At 43.3% G+C, this 18,571-nt stretch overlaps 3 protein-coding genes across 11 annotated transcripts in view; 1 reads left to right on the top strand and 2 right to left on the bottom strand.

Annotated features, from left to right (window-relative positions):
- plcd3a (phospholipase C, delta 3a) overlaps positions 1-2,511 on the bottom strand; it is a 28,954-nt gene extending 26,443 nt beyond the window's left edge. For both annotated transcript variants that reach the window (XR_004020301.1, XM_030736327.1), the window contains exon 1: positions 2,227-2,511. Coding sequence is in view for 1 of the 2 variants with exons in the window: in XM_030736327.1 (XP_030592187.1) it covers positions 2,227-2,323 (97 nt within the window). In the remaining variant the exon portion in view is untranslated. The remainder of the gene's footprint in view (positions 1-2,226) is intronic.
- A 3,423-nt stretch (positions 2,512-5,934) lies between these two features.
- On the top strand, positions 5,935-8,130 carry hexim1 (HEXIM P-TEFb complex subunit 1). 2 transcript variants are annotated; one of them, XM_030735844.1, is made up of 2 exons: positions 5,935-7,528; positions 7,942-8,130. In XM_030735844.1, the coding sequence occupies exon 1, from the start codon at positions 6,434-6,436 to the stop codon at positions 7,511-7,513; it is 1,080 nt and encodes a 359-aa protein (XP_030591704.1). In that variant the 5' UTR covers positions 5,935-6,433; the 3' UTR covers positions 7,514-7,528; positions 7,942-8,130. The 2 variants fall into 2 exon arrangements, with proteins under 2 accessions (XP_030591704.1, XP_030591705.1); XM_030735845.1 differs by lacking the exon at positions 7,942-8,130 and adding an exon at positions 7,884-7,908.
- Positions 8,131-10,326: 2,196 nt separating this feature from the next.
- Positions 10,327-18,571, bottom strand: part of arhgap23a (Rho GTPase activating protein 23a) — a 66,290-nt gene continuing 58,045 nt past the window's right edge. For 6 of the 7 annotated variants that reach the window (XM_030735068.1, XM_030735066.1, XM_030735067.1 and 3 more), the window contains 8 exons: positions 18,271-18,349; positions 18,095-18,168; positions 17,881-17,970; positions 17,675-17,800; positions 17,535-17,576; positions 16,638-16,731; positions 13,430-13,461; positions 11,899-13,344 (listed from right to left, as the gene is read on the bottom strand). In XM_030735068.1, the coding sequence (XP_030590928.1) occupies positions 11,899-13,344; positions 13,430-13,461; positions 16,638-16,731; positions 17,535-17,576; positions 17,675-17,800; positions 17,881-17,970; positions 18,095-18,168; positions 18,271-18,349 (1,983 nt within the window). Of the gene's footprint in view, positions 13,345-13,429; positions 13,462-16,637; positions 16,732-17,534; positions 17,577-17,674; positions 17,801-17,880; positions 17,971-18,094; positions 18,169-18,270; positions 18,350-18,571 lie in introns of all 7 variants that reach the window. The other variant, XM_030735065.1, reaches the window with a different exon arrangement.

The following is an 18,571-nucleotide window of genomic DNA, read 5'->3' as shown; positions in this document are numbered from 1 at the left end:
CCCCCCGCCCCCCCGCAAAAAAAAAAACAAAGGCCAAATGAAAAGTGGAGAATGGATCTTTCGAAACAGGAGCAATGCAAAGGACCTGATTGCTAACATCGGAGGTAAACCTTGTGTTTCTTCTCCTCGCCTGCTATGTTCGATATGGGAGAAGAGGCAGAGGGAGACCTGCACAGGTGAGCTGACAGTGCATCACTGCGTCACACAGCAGACAGAACGTGTCATAAGCACCGCAACACAGACAGTGAACTTTGTAAGTGGCAAAGATTTAAATCACCGGCAGTTTCGGATGAAATAGTTTATGAATTTGGTGATGCTCTTTATCACACAGGTGCCATGAGCTACTTGAGGAAATCTGTCAAGTTCATGAAAAGTACAGGTTGTAGTCCCAGCAGGGCTTCGGGATGAAAGGTGGCTGTGGGAGTCTCTCTGCGACACAATGAAGCAATTTCAGATAACTTGCGTTGCTTAGGGACAGTACGGTGCAAAAAACTGAGACTTGATCGCTCAGAAACTCCCGAATTGGAAGCTGTAACTTCAGCTATATTCTATTAAATCGTCTCCACAGACTCCTTGAGTTGTTCATTACAATTACCGTCTTTATTGAAAGTTCTGGAAAAAAACCAAAAAAGAACTTATGTTGCGTCACTTCCGTTGTGGTTTTCTATATCCGTTGCAGCTTTTGTATTTGTGTTGCGGCTTTTGTATTTGTGTTGTGGCTTTTGTATTTGACCTGACACCTCTGAGCCACCGTAGTTGGATGCTCATGTGAAACACCGCCAAAGTTTCAGACACGTAAAAAAAAAAACAAACAAACAAAAAAAAAGCTCAGACTTCATTCTCTAAATGCTCAGTTTCAAACCTGTTTCTCCTCTTGGCTATGTGACAATGAATAGGGAAATCCCTGATGTGGCACACGACATTACTGCATAATATCACACCAATGCAGCTCCTCAAGATCAGATAAATAGGGATTATTTCCTACTGTGACTCATGCAAAGCTACTCTAGTGGAGTCTAAGGTGCCGTTTACGAGAAGCCGTTTTCACCTCTCACATTGGCCGTTTTGTAAGTAATGAACAATTTGCTGCACTACCTACTGTGTCACTCCACGCATGCGCGTCTTGCATAAACAAACTTTGCAAAGAGAAAACCATGGGAACTACATCGTTTTCATCGTTTCCATCGTTTCACATGTCATCGTGTAAACGCGGATCGTTTCTGAAACGCCATCGTGTAAACGAAAGGCTGAAACGCATCATAACGACACCGTTTCCAGTGAAAACGGCTTCGTGTAAACGGCACCTAAGAATAGATATATGGGGTTGGAAATAACCATAACATGATAACATGTAAAACTACCAAAAAATAAATAAATAAATAAAAAAACAAGCAATGATTTCATACAATATTCCTGGTTATGAGCTCATTTTATATGTATAGCATAAATGGGTCAAATGGCATGCATGACATTAATAGTGGTTCAGACTTCCAGAAATCCAGCGTCTTTTCACAGATTCTGACAGGTGGTCTACGACTGCTCAGCAAGTGTCTATTTTGGGGTGAGTTTGGGAAGGGGCAGTGGCATATCAGGACTGAACTGAGAGGGAGTAGGCTGGTATGGGAATGGTGAGGAGCCTGAATCACAGCAGAGTGCCAGCGAGCAGCTCTGCTCTTCATAAATGCATGACCGGTTTAACTACACCTGCAAATACTCAGAATTTCAGTTCTGTTTAGTGGTGTTAGTGGCCTGCCATTATCTGTAAACTTGGTCAGCATTACTCATAAAGCGTATTAGACACCAGTCATGTGTTCTTTCTTTTTTCTTTTTTTCTTTTTTACTTGGAGGAGGAAATGAAGGAAATATATTAAGGAGATGACAAATTAAACCAATCTTCAGCTAAGAAGTTAGTAATAAAGAAAGTAGGTGAAATAAATCTGTCATCTTTTCAGAATGATGCTAAGAGTTTTCAAATAACTAGGCTTATGAGAGAAATTGAAATTATGAATCATGAAAACACAGAAAGATATTGATTATGATTACAGCTTCTACTTCTACTAGGAAATAATGTGAAAACAGCAAAGTTACTAAAAAAAATAAATAAATAAATCACTGAAGCCTCAGTTAAGTTTGTATCAATAATGACACCAAATGAGAAAAACACATGAGCCTGGAGCTGACAGTGAACTCCTGTGAGCAGCAGCTCAGGTCCGGAGGTGTCCTTACCGAGCCTCTTGATGGGATCCGTCGTCTTCTCAGTCACTTTCCTCCTGTGCTCCCTGGGACTGGTGCCCGGTTTCTTGGCGCTCCCTACGCCTGACATTCTCCCTACATAAACTCCAGCTAAACTAACTCGAGGCTGTAACTTTACCACTCGGGGTTTGAGCGGGTACGAAAGCCTGAGGGCGCAGGTGTCTTCAAACTGCCCCCCAGACAAACCCCGAGCCCACAGAGACGGAGATCCACCCGAGCGCAACAGTCACTCCTTCTCCACGTCCCTCCCCAGCTCTACCGCTGCATGCGCGCAAGTTTCGACAAGGCTCCAAACAAGGCGTACGCTTTTAGAGCCAGCGCCTCCTCCTCCTCCTCTTCCTCTTCCTCCCACAACAAACAACTGAGTAACCTTGATCATGAATCGGGAATTGTCAAGTCTCCCTCCATTTAATAAAATGTTTGAAGCATACTGTGCGCACACAGAATCTGACCAGCTGCTTATCAGAGCCGTTTATTTATTTATTTTTCATCTTTTCTGCCACATCAGTTTTTAAATAAACTGGACCTTTTCTCTTCATCAACGCCGACATATACAATATGGTGAAACCCAGATATAGACTTCTTTCAAATTATTATTTTCGAGTTTATTTTATAGTTATACCACTTGTGTCATGCTGGATTATGCCCTCGTTCTTGGTAAAACCATGTAATGCTGCACCTAAATTTTCAAAAGTATATGAAAATGATTGTAGAATATGTCAGTCTGATTACTAATGTCCACAGCCAGAGAGCAGGTTGCTGTTTTTCTTGGCTAAGGAAACATTGAAACAGCTGAAATCTTTTCATTCAGGTGAGGCAAATCAAACAAATACCCTTTATTGTTTCAGGGAATTAAAAAAACAAACAAACAAAAAACATCTTACTTTACATGGAGATCAAGGGCAGAATAAAGCGCTTACACTTAAAAAAAAAAAGAAAATTGCCAATCAAATGTCAGTGACTGAGGAGCTGGCGCCCCCTGTTGGTTATTAAAAGTTACTGCTTCGCTCTCAACAACAGCAATCAGTTCTGTAATACCACATTTATCTTCTGTGGCCTGTATGTTCATGCTGTCTGCATGGGTTTAAAGGGTTGGTTATGAAAGCGAAAACCTGTTCTCCAATCTATTTTTTTTTTAAACATGATGCTCACAGTACCACAGCACTGGCTGCAAACTTAATTACATCTTAGTGATGGAGTTATAACAGAGAGCAGAGAGGGACAGAGCTGAGCCACGGCCATGTTCAGAGCAAACACACACACACACACACACACACACACAAAAAGCAGGTTTGGTGGGATGGGTGGAGGGAGCCTGAGGTGATGTTTCTTTAATGTAGTCATTTAATGAAGCCGGTGTGTATTGAGTGTTTCTCTCACTCAAAACACCCATTTTGGACCCGCTGTCTGCACAAAGTCCTCCTGCGCCTCCTCTTCAGGCCCGTGCACCAGCTTCTAACAGTGTATATCTCTGCTCAATTGCAGCAACTACCACGTTGGACAGGGTGAGAGATTAAGTCACGCCCGCTAATCCTCACAAGCTGTGATCTATGCAGGAGTAGCTCTGCTGCTGTAGCTGCACAACTGCTCCTTGATTTGAGAATATGGGAAGCCCTGGGATGATTTCTCAATCTCTGTGGTCATTAGGTTTCATATTAACTGGAACAGATCACCTCCCCTCTCAAAGGATTTCCCAGTTTGCCTTGCTTATTTGCCAGAGCTGAAACTCTGCCTGCTTCTATTAGTAGAAACAGTGGGCCTGTGTTGTTTGTAGCCAGTCTTCACTGGCAGTGTTAGGAGGGACCAATCACCCACCATAAGGCCACAGACTGAATAACCCACTTCTTCCATTAATGGAAGCAAACTGCTTTGTGAACCCTGGGCAGAAACTGTGTGTGTGTGTGTCTGTGTGTGGGACACAGTGAAGCATGCACAGTTTAAGATTAACACAGTGCAATGAATCTAACAGTGACATTAAATCTATGTAGTGTGTGCATAAACAGTGTGCATCAGTAAAGAACAATGCAAAATTAACACCTTAACATATTCCACACCAAAGTTCCCCCCCACCACCACCACCATTTTAATTCCATCTGTTTATTTCATACAAGACTACGATACAGAAAAGTTGTGAACAGTGTAGCAGATTATTGGTTTTGTGAGTTACACCCATCTAGAGCTTGCTAACCACCAGTTCTCTAAAGGAAAGCTGGAAAGATCAGGCGCGGTCTACTTCCTGAAAGCAAGGTAGTCGATCGAAGGTCTTGTGTGAAGGACTGTTTGAAAAAACAAATGTTTTTAGTCCATTTGTGTGTGTTTTTTTCGGTACTCTGGTTTGCACAGTACGGACAAATTGTCGCAGTACTTGAAATGTGTACATTAATCGCTGCAGTGAGACCACTTACTCGCATCGGGAATAAAATACTCCAGGAATTACGCGGACCCCTTATGAACGCGATGGCCTAGTTAGCAGCTGGCTAACTTTATCAGTTTCTGAAACTCAGGAAATTAGTTGCTTTACTTTGATACTTTTTAGCTGCAGTTGTATCGACAAACGGACATCAATTAAAACATTTTATTTGGAAATGGTCGAGCAGTCATGGCTTATTGCTTTTTATATTAACGCTACACTGTAGCGGTGACTAACTAGTGTTAGCTTGCCTAGTTTTAGGTGCAATATGGCGTTTTTCGTCATACTAATACCAACTAGAAGCGCTTTGCTGTTACAAACAGCCAAAGACTCGGTTTATTGTTGTTGTATTGCGTAGGGCTTCACTTTTTTGTGGAGTCATGTAGTGTTTAGTTTGGGAGCGACAATACGTATCGCCTGTTGGCTAACGTTAGCTAGTTAGCTTATCCTTAGCTGTTACCACGAGACAACAGTGTAAAACTAACACTGCATATCAGAACGTGGGCTGCGCGGAAAAACTCAAACACTGATCTACACCACTTCGTCAACAATAGGATTACTGAGCAAGTGTGAGATCGCCTGACCCACCCTTTAACAACGAAGGGTTCGGAACTATGCTCTCCGCGGCAGCTTCACAATAAATGTCGTTTGTTTACGCTGATTCCAGAGTTCCCTCCAGCCCCCTGCCCCACAACATATCACTCCGCACAGCAGAGACATTTGACACTGGAACACTGAATCACCCGAATGGCGCCAGAACGACGTATTTTTATGGTAGCTGACCTGAAAAATAAATGGATTTTGAGAATAGGCTGTATTTATTTAGTTTCTCATAGGAACGTCGAAGACGGACTAGATTCCGCAAGCGGGTTTCTGGTTGTAGTGTAAAATACAGGGGAGGTTGCATTGTATGGTTAATTTTGTCTTATACTGTCTGGTAAGAAAATAAAAATAAACCCTATTATTTTAAGTGCAAAATTTGTTTATTTATTCCAGCTGGAAAATCGTATAATTAAAATGTATCTACATTAACTTTTAGTTCTTCAATTATAACTATAACCCCTTCATTTGTAAATAGTAGCTTCCATAAAATGCCCGGGACTGCTTTCTTAGTGTGGATTACGCACCTTTGATTGACTATCGGTCTACCCAATCAGAAAATACCTTAAGCTTAGCAACAGCAAAATTACCCTCCGGTCCAATCACCAAAGAGAAGGGTGGGCTTTAGCTGACACAAGATCCTCTCGTTTAATTGGTCAAAAAGCTCGTCAGTTATGGTAGACTTGTGGACCATGTAGTTTGGCGCGAAGGTCTCCGCCAAGGCTTCGCCGAAATAAAAACCACACAACCCACAATCCATCAGGAGTTGCAAGCAGTAGCATGCGCGCGGGCAGAGGCGGAGCTGCTATATAAACACGAGCTCCCTCTTCTTGAGCAGCACACTGGACACTATTGTGACGGCGGAACGCAGTCTCTAGGTGAACGAGAACTGTGACAGCATTGAAACAGTTAATGGTAGTTAGCGACAGTTGCTCTGACAAACCCTTGGAGGAGTAACAAGTGTTTACTGTTCGGAAGTTTACTTTTCCTTTACGTGCGTTTGTCTCCAAACGTAAACAATCTCAGAAGTTTATTTAGTGATTACGCGTGATTGTGGACTATTTTTGTTCAAATTAGCGTCTTTTTTAACGAACTTTTAAGCTCAATTACCGGAGCATGGCTATCATCTAAAAATGTGCTAAAGTGGAGCCATAAGAGCGTATCATCAGGATGACAGAACCAGAGGAGACGACCTATCACCTGAAAACTTCAGCCAGTCCTTCAGGTGGGAGCAGGAGAGACGCGTTGGAGCATCTCCCAGCCAGCAACCATGATGGACCACAAAACGGCGACAGGGGGCGACAGAGCGAACAGAAGCAGCAGCAGCGGGCGGAGAACTGTGAGGATATCAACACAGACAAGTTACGGCAAATGAAAGGCGGGCAGAGGGAGGTGTGCCCTGCCTTAGCAGCCGGAAACGAGCTCCAGAAGTGCCCGATTGCAACTCAGCCTCATCAGAAATCCAGTATCCACGGAACGAGAGGGGATCATCACACCTCACAGGGGAAAAACGGTCAAGACAGACGGCTGCAGGTACAAGTGGATAGTTTGCACATCGACTCTGATACGGGCTTAGATGCGCGTCTGGGCAAGAAGAGGCACAGGCGCAGGACCTCCAAGAAGAAGCGCCACTGGAAACCATATAACAAACTTTCCTGGGAGGAAAAGAAAGCCCTGGAAGAGAGAGAGACGGCCAGGGCTTCGCGCATAAGAGAGGAAATGTTCGCCAAAGGGCTCCCGGTGGCCCCTTACAACACCACTCAGTTCCTGATGGACGAGCACGACCGAGAGGAACCCGACCTCAACACCCAAATGGGGGTCAGGCGGCCTTCGGGGGTCGGGGGTCGCATGGAGGACACTGGCAGCGAGGAGGAATTATTAGAAAACGAGGATCAGGACTACGATGACGGCAGCGGCGGGGGCAGCGACGGCATCGGGAGACCGGGGAACGCAGGTGGGGAGTTTCTCCAAAGAGACTTTTCTGAGACCTACGAGATGTATCACGTCGAGAGCCTGCAGAATATGACCAAGCAGGAGCTGGTGAAGGAGTACCTGGAGCTGGAGAAGTGCATGTCCCGGCTGGAAGAGGAGAACAACCGGCTGAGACGCGCCGTGGAGCCCGGGGGTCAGAACTCCTCGGTCCGGGTCAAAGAGATGGAGAAGGAGCTGGAGAGACTGAGAGCCCAAAACATGGAGCTGCTTCTGAAGAGCCAGCCCAGCAAGGACAGGGGCCAGGTTGCTGCAAATTAAGATCTTTTGGATAAGGTAAAACATGGGACTGCTGCATTTTTAAAAGCATTTACCATCAGTTTTCTGTAATCAGTTTGTCATCTGGACAAGTAAATGTTTGACGTTTCATTTTCTATTTGAACTGTTGGATGTCCCGTTCAGTTTTTGTTATCAAGGAGAATTGTAAATATTTCAAAATTGCGTGCATATATATATATATATATATATATATATATATATATATATATATATATATATATATATATATATATATATATATATATATATATATATGAGAGGGAGGAAGTCTGAACACCAGAAAATCCAATTTGTTCCCCTGCTCAACTTCGTAGGCATCGTTGACATAAACTGTTTTATTTTTCATTTTCAGAGCAAATATTGTATGTTGGGATTTTTTTTTTTTTTTTTTTTTTTCTCTCCACCTCCAGAAATTGAATAAGAAGAAGTTGCAGCTAATATTGGGCCAGCCTTTCAGAGACTGTTTGGCAAAACTTCAGAGTGAAGATTTTAACAGTTGTGTGTTAACCTTTTTAGTTCCAATAAAAATTTGAAATTCTGAATCAGACTACCATGTGTTGTTCAGCCTGTTCCCAAACACGGGAAGCGGTTAATAAAAAGCTGCAGCGAGGAGCTGCTATCAGTGGCTTTGGTCCAATTTCTTGAGACTATTCCGATATGGGCCAGACAGACGCATCAGTGGGGTCTGAATAGGAGGAAGACCACGCAGTCACATGAGAAGGGGGGATGGGATATGGAAGAGATGCTCTTTATGAAGGCTAGTCCTCTGAGGTACACAGGACATGCAAAAAAGGTTTTGCATCACATAAACAATTAAAAACCCTTCTATTAAAGCTCTCTTTTGATCATCTGTTTTAGATCAGTTTCACTGAATGCATAATTAACTTTTCACCACAGGTTAAATGAGGGAGCTTCACTAATTTGGAGAGAGATTACACAAGGAGATGCTCAAAGATTCCTGAACTGAAATCTAAACTTCAAGGGGAATTAAGTGTGGGTTTTTTTTTTTCTTTTAACCAGGTTATTATATTTGGTGATTCTATGAATACAGTTTTTGTCTTGGTGATCATTAACTTGTTTTAAAACAACTGTCCATATGAGCTCACTGGCGTTTCAGTAATGCTGTCAAGTGGCCAGACCTGGTTCCTGAAGGCCTTTGGGTCATTATACAGACAGAAATGCACAAAGTTTATTATTCTTTCAAAGAATTGTCTTTGGTAGGATCAGCCTATTTAATAGTGAATTATCACAGAATGCATAAATATTTAACTATCTCCCCCTAATTTAAATTTAGGAACTTCGCTGGTTTAGGCAGGCGTTATATAAGGAGACACAGCACCCAGAAATTCCTGTATTGGAATCTATAGGATAATTATGCTGCAGGTAAGATGGTGGTAGAGGTATATCTTCCAGGGGAACTTTTTTTTTTTTTTTAAAGTAATATTTTGGTGCCAAATTGACAAAGCTGGTTTTCATCACATTTGAGTGGTGACTGCATGCATTTTTTTTTTTTTTTTAATATATGTATACATCCCACTGGCCCTCTAAATAAATGCCCAGAGTCGTTTCAAGATGGCTTCCAAGTGGCGAGACTTGCATCCGAAGAGCCTTTGGACAGCCATGCAGAAAAGGTTCATTGCAGATCACGTGAGAAGTGCTGCTCCTCAGCAAAGCCTAAGAATATGATGAAAAGTGTCTTTATTTTGGTGGGATAATCCGTTTTAATAGATTCCAATTTTTACAGCGAATGTTAATCCATAAATATTTAAGCATTCCCATAAGTTAAAGGAGAGAGCCTCACTGCTTCAGATTACATTTCCCCCTCATGTGCATAACCAGTCTATGCCAGTGGGCCTTTATGGACCTTATTCATCTGCAGCCTCTAGGGGGCGCCACTCAGCTCCTATTTTAAGATGCCTGTGGGCAAAATGTGAGGCTCATCTCCACTGTAAAAAGTGTGTATTGCACCAAAAGAAAAAAAAAAGCAAACACTTTTTTTTTAACATAGTTCTGTTTATTTACATCATAACCTTGCTTTAAAGCACACAGCCATGAGGGAAATGATTTCAGGCGGACAAGTAAATTTTTTTTTTAGTCCAGTCATTTTCATATTAGTTATACTCAAAAGCAATTCAAAATGTACACAATACAATATGTTACATATGAGTATGTACAAAAAAAAAAAACGCTTTTAAAATACAATAGACAAAAAGGTAAAATCACATTTCAGACAACACACAGCAGCTGTTGAGGTTTCCCTTTGACGACTGTTCATCTTTAGGAAACTGGATGCTGTCTGGCATGACCTAATGCAGTTGTAGAGTAGGGTGTGTTAGGCGTACCTTATTCACACACACTGTGGATTATTAGGCAAAGAGAGGTGACCTCAGTTTGTTAGAATACAAAGCAGTCTTTCCCCTCCTCTGTTAAAGGCAAAGGGAGTGCATAGATGTGTCCTTGGCTTGAAGTGTGCTTTACTTTTCTGTCTTTTTGTTTGTTTGTTTTACAGCCTCTTTGTTAGACTGCTTGTCTATAATGTACACATCTTTGGGTCAGTGCCTCAGTTATACCGTCATCCACAGTAGAGGGAGGAGACCCAGAAATAACAAAAGGAAATGGAAAGATAAGAACCGAGCATGGCACTGCAGAACAAAAACATTCCAGAAATCAGGCACTTGTAGAAAAAAAAATCTTGAGGTAACACAAGACTAGAACCTATTTATTATTATCGTTATTCTTCTTTGCTGGGTTATCTGGTTGGAGGAAAACAAACGAGCCGTTTTGTGACTTCTGAATTTGCACCTCTCTTGCTCGTGGCGTTTTTTTTTTTTTTTCCTTTTTGCAACTGCAAATTGGTCTGCGGTCAAGATGAGACAGAAACAACAGACTCTTGTTCTTTTTTCATTTCCTCCAACGTACCATTTCCCCACTCGGGGAAGATTTATTAGAAGTCGACCTTGTGTGCTGAAAAAAAAAAAAAACCCTACACCAGTCTGTTAAACACTGTCAGGCTTCTTCTCTTGGGGAACAAGTGCTCACTGAATACGAGCTGATCTGTGGAGGCGATGCTCAGTAATCCCAGTCGTGAATGACAAAAAAAATGAAATAAAAATGACGAGGTCAGCCCTTGTGGCGTGATGGCCTGCCCGATATCACATAATAATTACCTGATTAAAATTTATACCTTGCTACATGTTGTTACTAGAGAGTTTTGTGGACATTTTGTATAAATAGCCACTAGATAATCTTTATTATGAGACTATCTTGTGAGATAAAGGTTTCCTGCACAGTGCTGTGAATCAGAAAGGCCATTTATGAGGAAATAAGGAATACGTTTAGTCATGTTTATCTCGTCTCCTTTAACCAGGTACACACAAGAGGTGAAATCACAATAAATTTTACTTTAATACAAAATATATATATTTAATATATATATATTTATATATATATATATATAGAATATAAAACAAAAACAAAGAATATATTAAGGGAAACATTTCAAGTAACATCTTGAGAAAAAAAACAAAACTGTGCATTTATTTGCACTTTTTGTAAACCATAAAAAAAAAACTAAAGAAAAAGTAAAAACAAATATGATAACATATTTATATTTACAAGGTTAATTTAACAAGGCTTTGTACAAATGTTACAAAAATTGTTTAACACAAACACCTGCATTTTTTAAACATGGTCACGAATATTGTTGCGCAAACACACACAAACATTATTAACAAGTAGAGGGAGACAACTGCATGTGTTTCTCAGCTGAAGTTTGGTGGAGTTTTACAGTGTGAATGGTCACGGGGGGAAACGTTAGGAAGACTGATATGAAGAATCAGCTGTTTTCCCTCTTGAAATGGTTTTAAAATGATATTTTTTTGTATGTGTGTAACTGCAGAAGCACCATTCTCTCAAGAACCAGGAGAGAGGCTGCGTTTCAGCGTCCTCCTCCGGTCGCTTGAATGGATTAAACCTTTTAATTTATGTCATCTGTGAGCCAGACAAAGGAAGAGAAGACAAAAAAGGATGCTCAGTTGTTACTCGAATCGGAATTCTCGATTGGGATGAGGTCTGTTTGTGTCTCTGCCCTGTTGTTTCTATAAGAGCACACATTTAGGAAAAAGAAAACGAAAGCTTTGGCAACACTGGAATGCCCCCTGCCATGCAAACGGAGCTTATCAAAAAGAAAGGAAAAAAAAAAAAAGAACAGTGGGCTGTTTTTCACCTGTCCCCCATCCACATCCCTGTTTGCTCTGCTGCCAGTTTACTGACCTGCAGGACGTCAGCAGCTCAGTTGGACTCCCTCCCCCAACTCAGAATCAGCAGCTTTTGGCCTCGTTCCTTGGAGCGGTGCTTGGGTTCAGGGCTCACAGGTACTGGTGGAAATTAGAGGTGGGTGCTTGACGTGTAGCGGGTCCTTGGTCGAGCCCTTCTGCATCCCGAGGCAGCCCTTGTGCTTTGACCTGGTTTTGATTGATGGGAGACAAGGGGAAATCACTGACAATCAGCGGGGGTCTTTTATCGGACAGCTCGGTCGGGGAAGCCACCACAGTGTGTCTGCGCCAAGCCCGCTTCTTTCTCCGTGTCTCCGGCGACAGAGGTTTCCGCAATCCGACCCGGCGTAGGTCATCAGCTGAGCCTAGCAGTCGAGCACGGACCTGATCAGCCAGAGACTTCCTGCCCGGGCCAGTTGGTGTGAAGGAGGCGGCCTCGCTGGGCGGCACGGAAGGTTTGGGTCGGGCCAGGCGCAGGCTCTCCTGGCTGCTGCCTGAGGACGTGTTGGTTCTGGAGGTATCCCTCTTCACTCTAGGTGCACCTTCCTGCCCAGAGCCAGACTCCTCGCTCTGAGCCGTGCCCTCAGGTGTCTCCATCAGGTCCAGGGAGCGAGCCTTGTTCTTCTCAGACTTCAGCCTCCTCCTGGCCAGAGTGTCACACTGGATCAGCTTGTGGGAGTTAAAGGAAGGCCGCGAGTGCAGTCTGTGAGTGGTGGAGGAGGAGGAGAAGGAGGAGGACGACGGGGTGGTAGAGCGTGCCCCTCCGTCACTCCTCTCAGCTGAGTCTGGTGTGTGTGTGAGGGGAGTGGGTGGAGCGAGAAGGTTAGCGGGTGAAAGAATAGGGTTTTTGTGGTGCGTGTAGAGGAAGCTGCGTGGCGGCGCTGGCGGCTGTGTGTTCACAGGTGGTGTCGGGTGTTTATCAGGTCTCTCCTGGGTAAGAGAGCGCGAGGCAAAGCCGCTCTCATTATCAGTCTCGCTCACCAGCTCGCTGTGCTCATCATCAGCATCGTCCCCCCTCCCCTCTGATCCCAAGCTCCGCCCTAAAGTAGAGAGGGTGGAGTAACCCGAAACTATAGAGCGAGCATCCTCGGGAGCTCGCCACTGCGGCCCCTTCACCTCTGGCTGCACCTCCTCCTCATTTAACGTGGCTGCCTGCCTCTCTTCTGCCTCCTCTTCCACTTTACAGGACAACTGAGAGGGAGTTACTGCCACCACCTCCTCTTCTGTCTCCTCTTTCACTCCGCTTTCTACAACTTCCTCATCATCCTCCTCCTCATCCTCTTCTTCTTCCTCTTCATCGTCATCCTCCTCTCCCTCTGCTCGAGGGGCAGTGTCTCCTACTGGCAACTCTGCCTCCTCTTCCTCTTCTGCCCCTAGATGCCCAGCTTTGATTGGCTCATGCTCAGAGTCGTCGTCAGTGCTGCTGCCCACGCGGCGGGTGTTATGGCGCTTCCTGCGCTTGCGGCCCGTAACTGCCGACATGATGGACAGAGCCAGGAATTCCTTGGCTGTGAGGTCCTTCTTTGACCCCCACGACCCCTGAAAAAAGGAAGAAATATTACTGCTGAATCTGCGCGTGCAGGAGGTTGGACAATCAGGTTTGCTTCGTGTGAAGAAAGGTTACCTTTGATTTCGCTGAGTCACTGTTGGTGGAATCTGGGGAAATGGAAACGAAGATATTTGTGGGTCAGAACAGCTGAAGTAAACAAAAGGCTAGAACAGTCATGGTGGAGGACACAGAGGGAGGTGGTGTGATCATCACTTTTTTTTTTTAAAGGAAACACCGACAATAAATCGGAGTAAACTGCTCCCACACTGCTCTCTGTATTTTCTGTGCACACTTTAATGTTGCTTTTACTATGAAGCAGGTGTTTTCCATCAGGGGACAACACCAGCTGGGATAATTTCCTTATGTTTAATGAAATTGTGTGGATTCTCAAAAAAAGACTGCATATAGCTTTACTTAATACTTCACATGTTGCAGACAGATGCTACAGGGACTCTTAACATCTACTAGGTCATGGTGACCCGTGTGGGGTTACGTTTAGGGTCGAGTTTTGTTTCAATCACGTTGCCAAATAGGCGGATTTTCCTAAACTAAGTGTTATACATTTTGGCAGCAATACAGTTTTTCTGTTGTAGCTGAAAATGTTGTAAAAAGAGTGCACATTAACTAAAGTAGCGAGCAGTGCAGGTGCAGTGTCACGACCAATTCCTGTGACAGATTTTAAAGGAACCTGTTTTCCCTCTGTGGCCTCTCACCTTGACGGACCCCAGAACAAAGACTCTGATTGGCACACTGGGGTCGTGTGTGGAGGGGGGTGGCATGGTTTGGTGTTGGAGGAGGAACATCATTAGAAAAATCACGGCACACACTGATGACATCACGAAAAATGTGGATGGCATCGGTCAGTGAAAGAAGCGGTATGAAAGAAAAAGCATTGAAAAGAAAGAAACACATTCCTCACAAATAAACGTACAAACACACCGATGCAGGAGAAAAGCCCTGGATTTGTCTTTCACGTGTCGTAGTAAAGGGTTCCACCCAAATCTCCCGAGAAATCAGGGAGGGTTGGTAAGGTGTTCTGGATGGCGCCGCTTCTTAGAACGTCAGTGGTAATTAAGTCAGTTTATTTTGCGTCAGGCTTCGAGGAGGTCTTTTGTTCATCTTTGAGTTTTGTGAGGATTGCCTGCTTTGCATAAATGATAACTGAGCATCTATTGAAAAGACACTTGAAGACACAGACGTCTTTTTTCCTCCCTTTTTAAAAAACTTTCTATTTTTTTGCTTTTTTTAACCACATCATTTATTTTCATCAATACAATTCTGTCGATTAATCCTTTGATTTATTGTACACTATTAGGATATTACACATGTAAAATAAGAATTCGATGGGTTAGATATTTATGCATTCACTCCATAACCATATTAGTTAACCCTTTGATCTCTAAGTCATCACTGGTGGCAAACCCAAACCCTAACCTTGAACCCTAACCCTACATTTGGGAGAGAAGCTAAAAGCATGTTAATACTTAACTGCCGACGCGTATTCTGATAGCACAGGGTTACGGTTGGGGTCATCACTGATGGTGACTCAGAGGCAGGCCACAATGTGAAGCTTAGCTGGCAACCCTGGCAGATTAGCTGATCCCAGTACGAGCCTACATCAGCCAATGGCTCAGCTGACACCCTTCTCGGCATCCAATTAGAAAACTTCATATAAGGTGCACAATTTAAGCTGCTTTGTAACCCTTCTCCACCCCAGCGCTTCCTTTTGTGATATGTCTGACTAAATGAGTGTCATATCTGTTGTCACTGATGCCTGCTTTGTGCTGTATGGAGGTCCTGCTGGTCATCCTGTTTGTATGCAGTGTGGCTGTTAGGAGGCCTCAGATCACAGCCTAATATTCTTTGGACTATAGCGGTCCTGACTACAATATAGTTTTATGTTGCTTTCTAAAGCAACTTTGCAGTTTTACAAGCAAGTATGGAGCAAATTGTGAATTTAATTTGCCTTATAACCTTATTTTGCATGCATTTCCAGAGGTTGATGATATATTTATTACCATGTATGCTAACACTGGACATTCCTAGTTCACATTGCCAATAATATGTGAGAACACAAGTCACTGTGAGTCAAGCCCAAGTCACCAGCTAAACAGACTTGCTGTGACCTCTGCACTCACTTCAACTACAAGGAGGGACGTCTGAGCCACAGTGGAGCTGCCATCTTGAAGCTTTACATATAAATAATTTCTCTTAAAAGGATAATACCACTGAAACAGCACCATGCAGAGTCCCTTTAGAGGTGGAAGTGGGGTTAGGATCCTCATGATGGGGCTGCACTGACTGAAAGTGCTCGTAGGATGAGTGGAGCGCAGTGCTTTGACAAGGCACAGGCCACCAGTGAGGGAGCTGTCTCTCAGTGACAGACCACAGTTTACACTCCAGTGTCAGATAAAGCAGCTTTAACAGGCAGCGAGCATCCAGTCATCCATTAATTCATTAGTCAGACTGGGGCTAACACTGAAGAGACATGTTTTTACAGAGACCTCAGTCTGACACTGAGAGGGAGACGCTGACTTTCAGGAGGATAATGGAGACCATGGAGACACAAACCATCACCACCGCTAACACAATCTCTCTCTCTCATACACACACCCATTATTTCACTTTCACAGTATGGTGCACTGATTGGGTTGCAGACACACACACACTCACACACACACACACACACACACACACACAAACAGTGCCATCCTACCGCAGTGGCTGCTCCACAGGCTCAGCTGAGAGAAGGAAATGCAGAAACGTACAGAGAAAGTAAAAGGTGAGCAACATGGAGGGGGGGGGGGGGGGGTGGGAGGTCAGCAGAAAGGAGAGAAGTAAAGGCACGCTATCAAACACAGAAACACTCCAAGTGCTAACAGATGTTCAGTTCTCATGCTGCTTTCCAGTTCTATTGGAAAGTAGGGAAATCTGGCTTTAAACTGGGACAAACTTCCAAGGAGGACTCTTAATCAGGCCAGGAATACTATCATCTGTCTTTAAGCAAACAGGCATAACTCTTGAGAGAATTACCTCCATTAGTTCTAGAAATATATTTCTCCAGAACAAATGTAAAAATCTGTCATCAGAACTTCAGTGATTATCAGTTTCTTTTAATATTAACAAACAAATTACTACAACACTTAACACACAAGTGGGGAATTTTACCTACTTTCAGCTTTAAATGAAAAGCAGCAGCATTGGTTTTGGGTTTACTAATTCTAGCTCAGTACTACTGGCCGGCTCAGTCACAGGAAGGTCAAGTTGTAAAGAGCGTGCTCACCCGAGGCCTCCCCGAGCAGAGCGGTCCTGCCGATGTTGGAGAGCAGGTGGTCGATGTTGGGGGCGGGCTGCACGTCCTCCGTGTCCACTGGTGTCTGCAGGAACAGGCTGGATTCAGCTTAAAAAACTCTGAGCATTTCATCCATAAACTGTTAAGTATCTGCTGCATTTTAGGAGGCTTTTATGTCTTTATTACGGGGAGTAGATGACAGGAAATGAAGACGAGAAAGAGCTAGACTCAAACTGGGGGACGTGGCTAGCATCTCAATCCTTAGGCCAGGAGCTCAAATGCAGCTATCATTAATTCAACTTAATTTCTGGTGACCTAGTGTAGCAGCTGCTGCATACTTATGAGACAATTATCATTAGGAAAACACTAGTTATTGAAATTAGAAGAAAATTCTTTGAAAGGTCAATGATCTGCTTTCGAATGGACGTCTCAACAATTTCACAAAGATAAAAGATTAAATGTCACCTTTCAAACAGCAAAGTGACTTATTGGGTTTGTCAGACAGCTCCGTTACATCACAAAAAGAAAAATCATAAAATATTCAATTACTAAATTAAGAGAAATAATGAATGATGTGATTTCTCACTCACTCACCCATTAAACTGAAATTTTTTTAAACTGTCAGGCACAATGTTTCAAAAATTTTAGTATGTCGTCCATGTTGAAACAAAAACAAAACTGAGTTATTTTGTCAACTTTTATAAAATATGCTAAATAATTCCTCCACTGGTGCTTTTTTTTTGGGGGGGGGGGGTCACTTTCAATGGAACTAGATTCTTTTGCAAAGATGCTTTCCAGTTATTTGCACTGACGTTTGCAGCTTTGCAACTCTGCACTTTTTTTTTTCTTTGTCAGCTGCAGCATCTATCACTGCCTTTGAAAACATACCTTCTCATCCTTGTCTAACTCGTCAGTGAAAAACCAGGTGCACTGCAAAAAAAAAAAGCCAGAGAAAGAAATACTGAGCATGAACAGGATGCTATCAGGCATGTGAGTGTATTACTGTATGTGCGTTTTGCATCTCTCACATGTTGTACGAGCGTTTCTACGATCTTGTAGCGGTCGGGCATGTGAGTGACCATGTCTTTCATGTTGTCCTCCGACGTCCGAACCAGGGTCGGCCCGAACACGAGAGCCAGGTTACGAGGCTCCATCTAAACACACCGGGAATATACCGATGGCATTAATACACGATGACATCTTATCTCACATTTACAAACTGTCTTTATCGCACCTTATTTTTGTCTGAGTTGTCGGCCACGGTCTTCAGGTGACCAACCAGGAACTTCAGAGTGTGGTAATAATGATCTGGGAGGTCACGGATCTATCAAAGTGAAAGGAAAAGAGAGAGAGAGTACAGAACCTGTTTAACCTGCCGCGCTTCTGCGCACACGTTCCCCGAGGGTAAACCATCGTACTCAAACTAATCCTTGAGAACAAACACATACCAGTTTCTTCATGGTCTTCAGTCTGTCTGATGCATTTTCCATCCGATTGGCATCGATGAAGTCGTTGTACTTGTCTGTTAAGATATGAGAAATGATTAAAAACGCAGATTAAATGATGCGATTCGGCTGCACTGCAGCATATTAAGCGATGGCTTGTTGGAACCTGTTCGTCTCACCATTGGTGAAGAGCGGCTCTGGGAGTTTCCTGAAGAAGGATTTGAGCAAGCTACTGACGACATTGAGGTCCTGCCACTTCTGCTGACAACAGAACACACAGAGATGACTCAGATATTGTTACGATTCACCTTCTCTACTAAAAGTGCCAGTTAACTGTTTTTTTTCCCTCTCTTTCAGGATAGAAAGTATTCTTTCCTCCTGTTTGAAGTATCTACAGGTGAGGAATAAAAGCACAGCCCATGATTCAGTCGCTTGTAGAAGCACCTTTAGGAGCAACAATCATTTTATGTATGACACATT

Source organism: Archocentrus centrarchus, chromosome 8 (assembly GCF_007364275.1).
Source record: "Archocentrus centrarchus isolate MPI-CPG fArcCen1 chromosome 8, fArcCen1, whole genome shotgun sequence".
Taxonomy (NCBI): Eukaryota; Metazoa; Chordata; class Actinopteri; order Cichliformes; family Cichlidae; genus Archocentrus; species Archocentrus centrarchus.
Note: the sequence above shows the minus strand (reverse complement) of the source record. Positions and strands in the feature narration are given on the sequence as shown.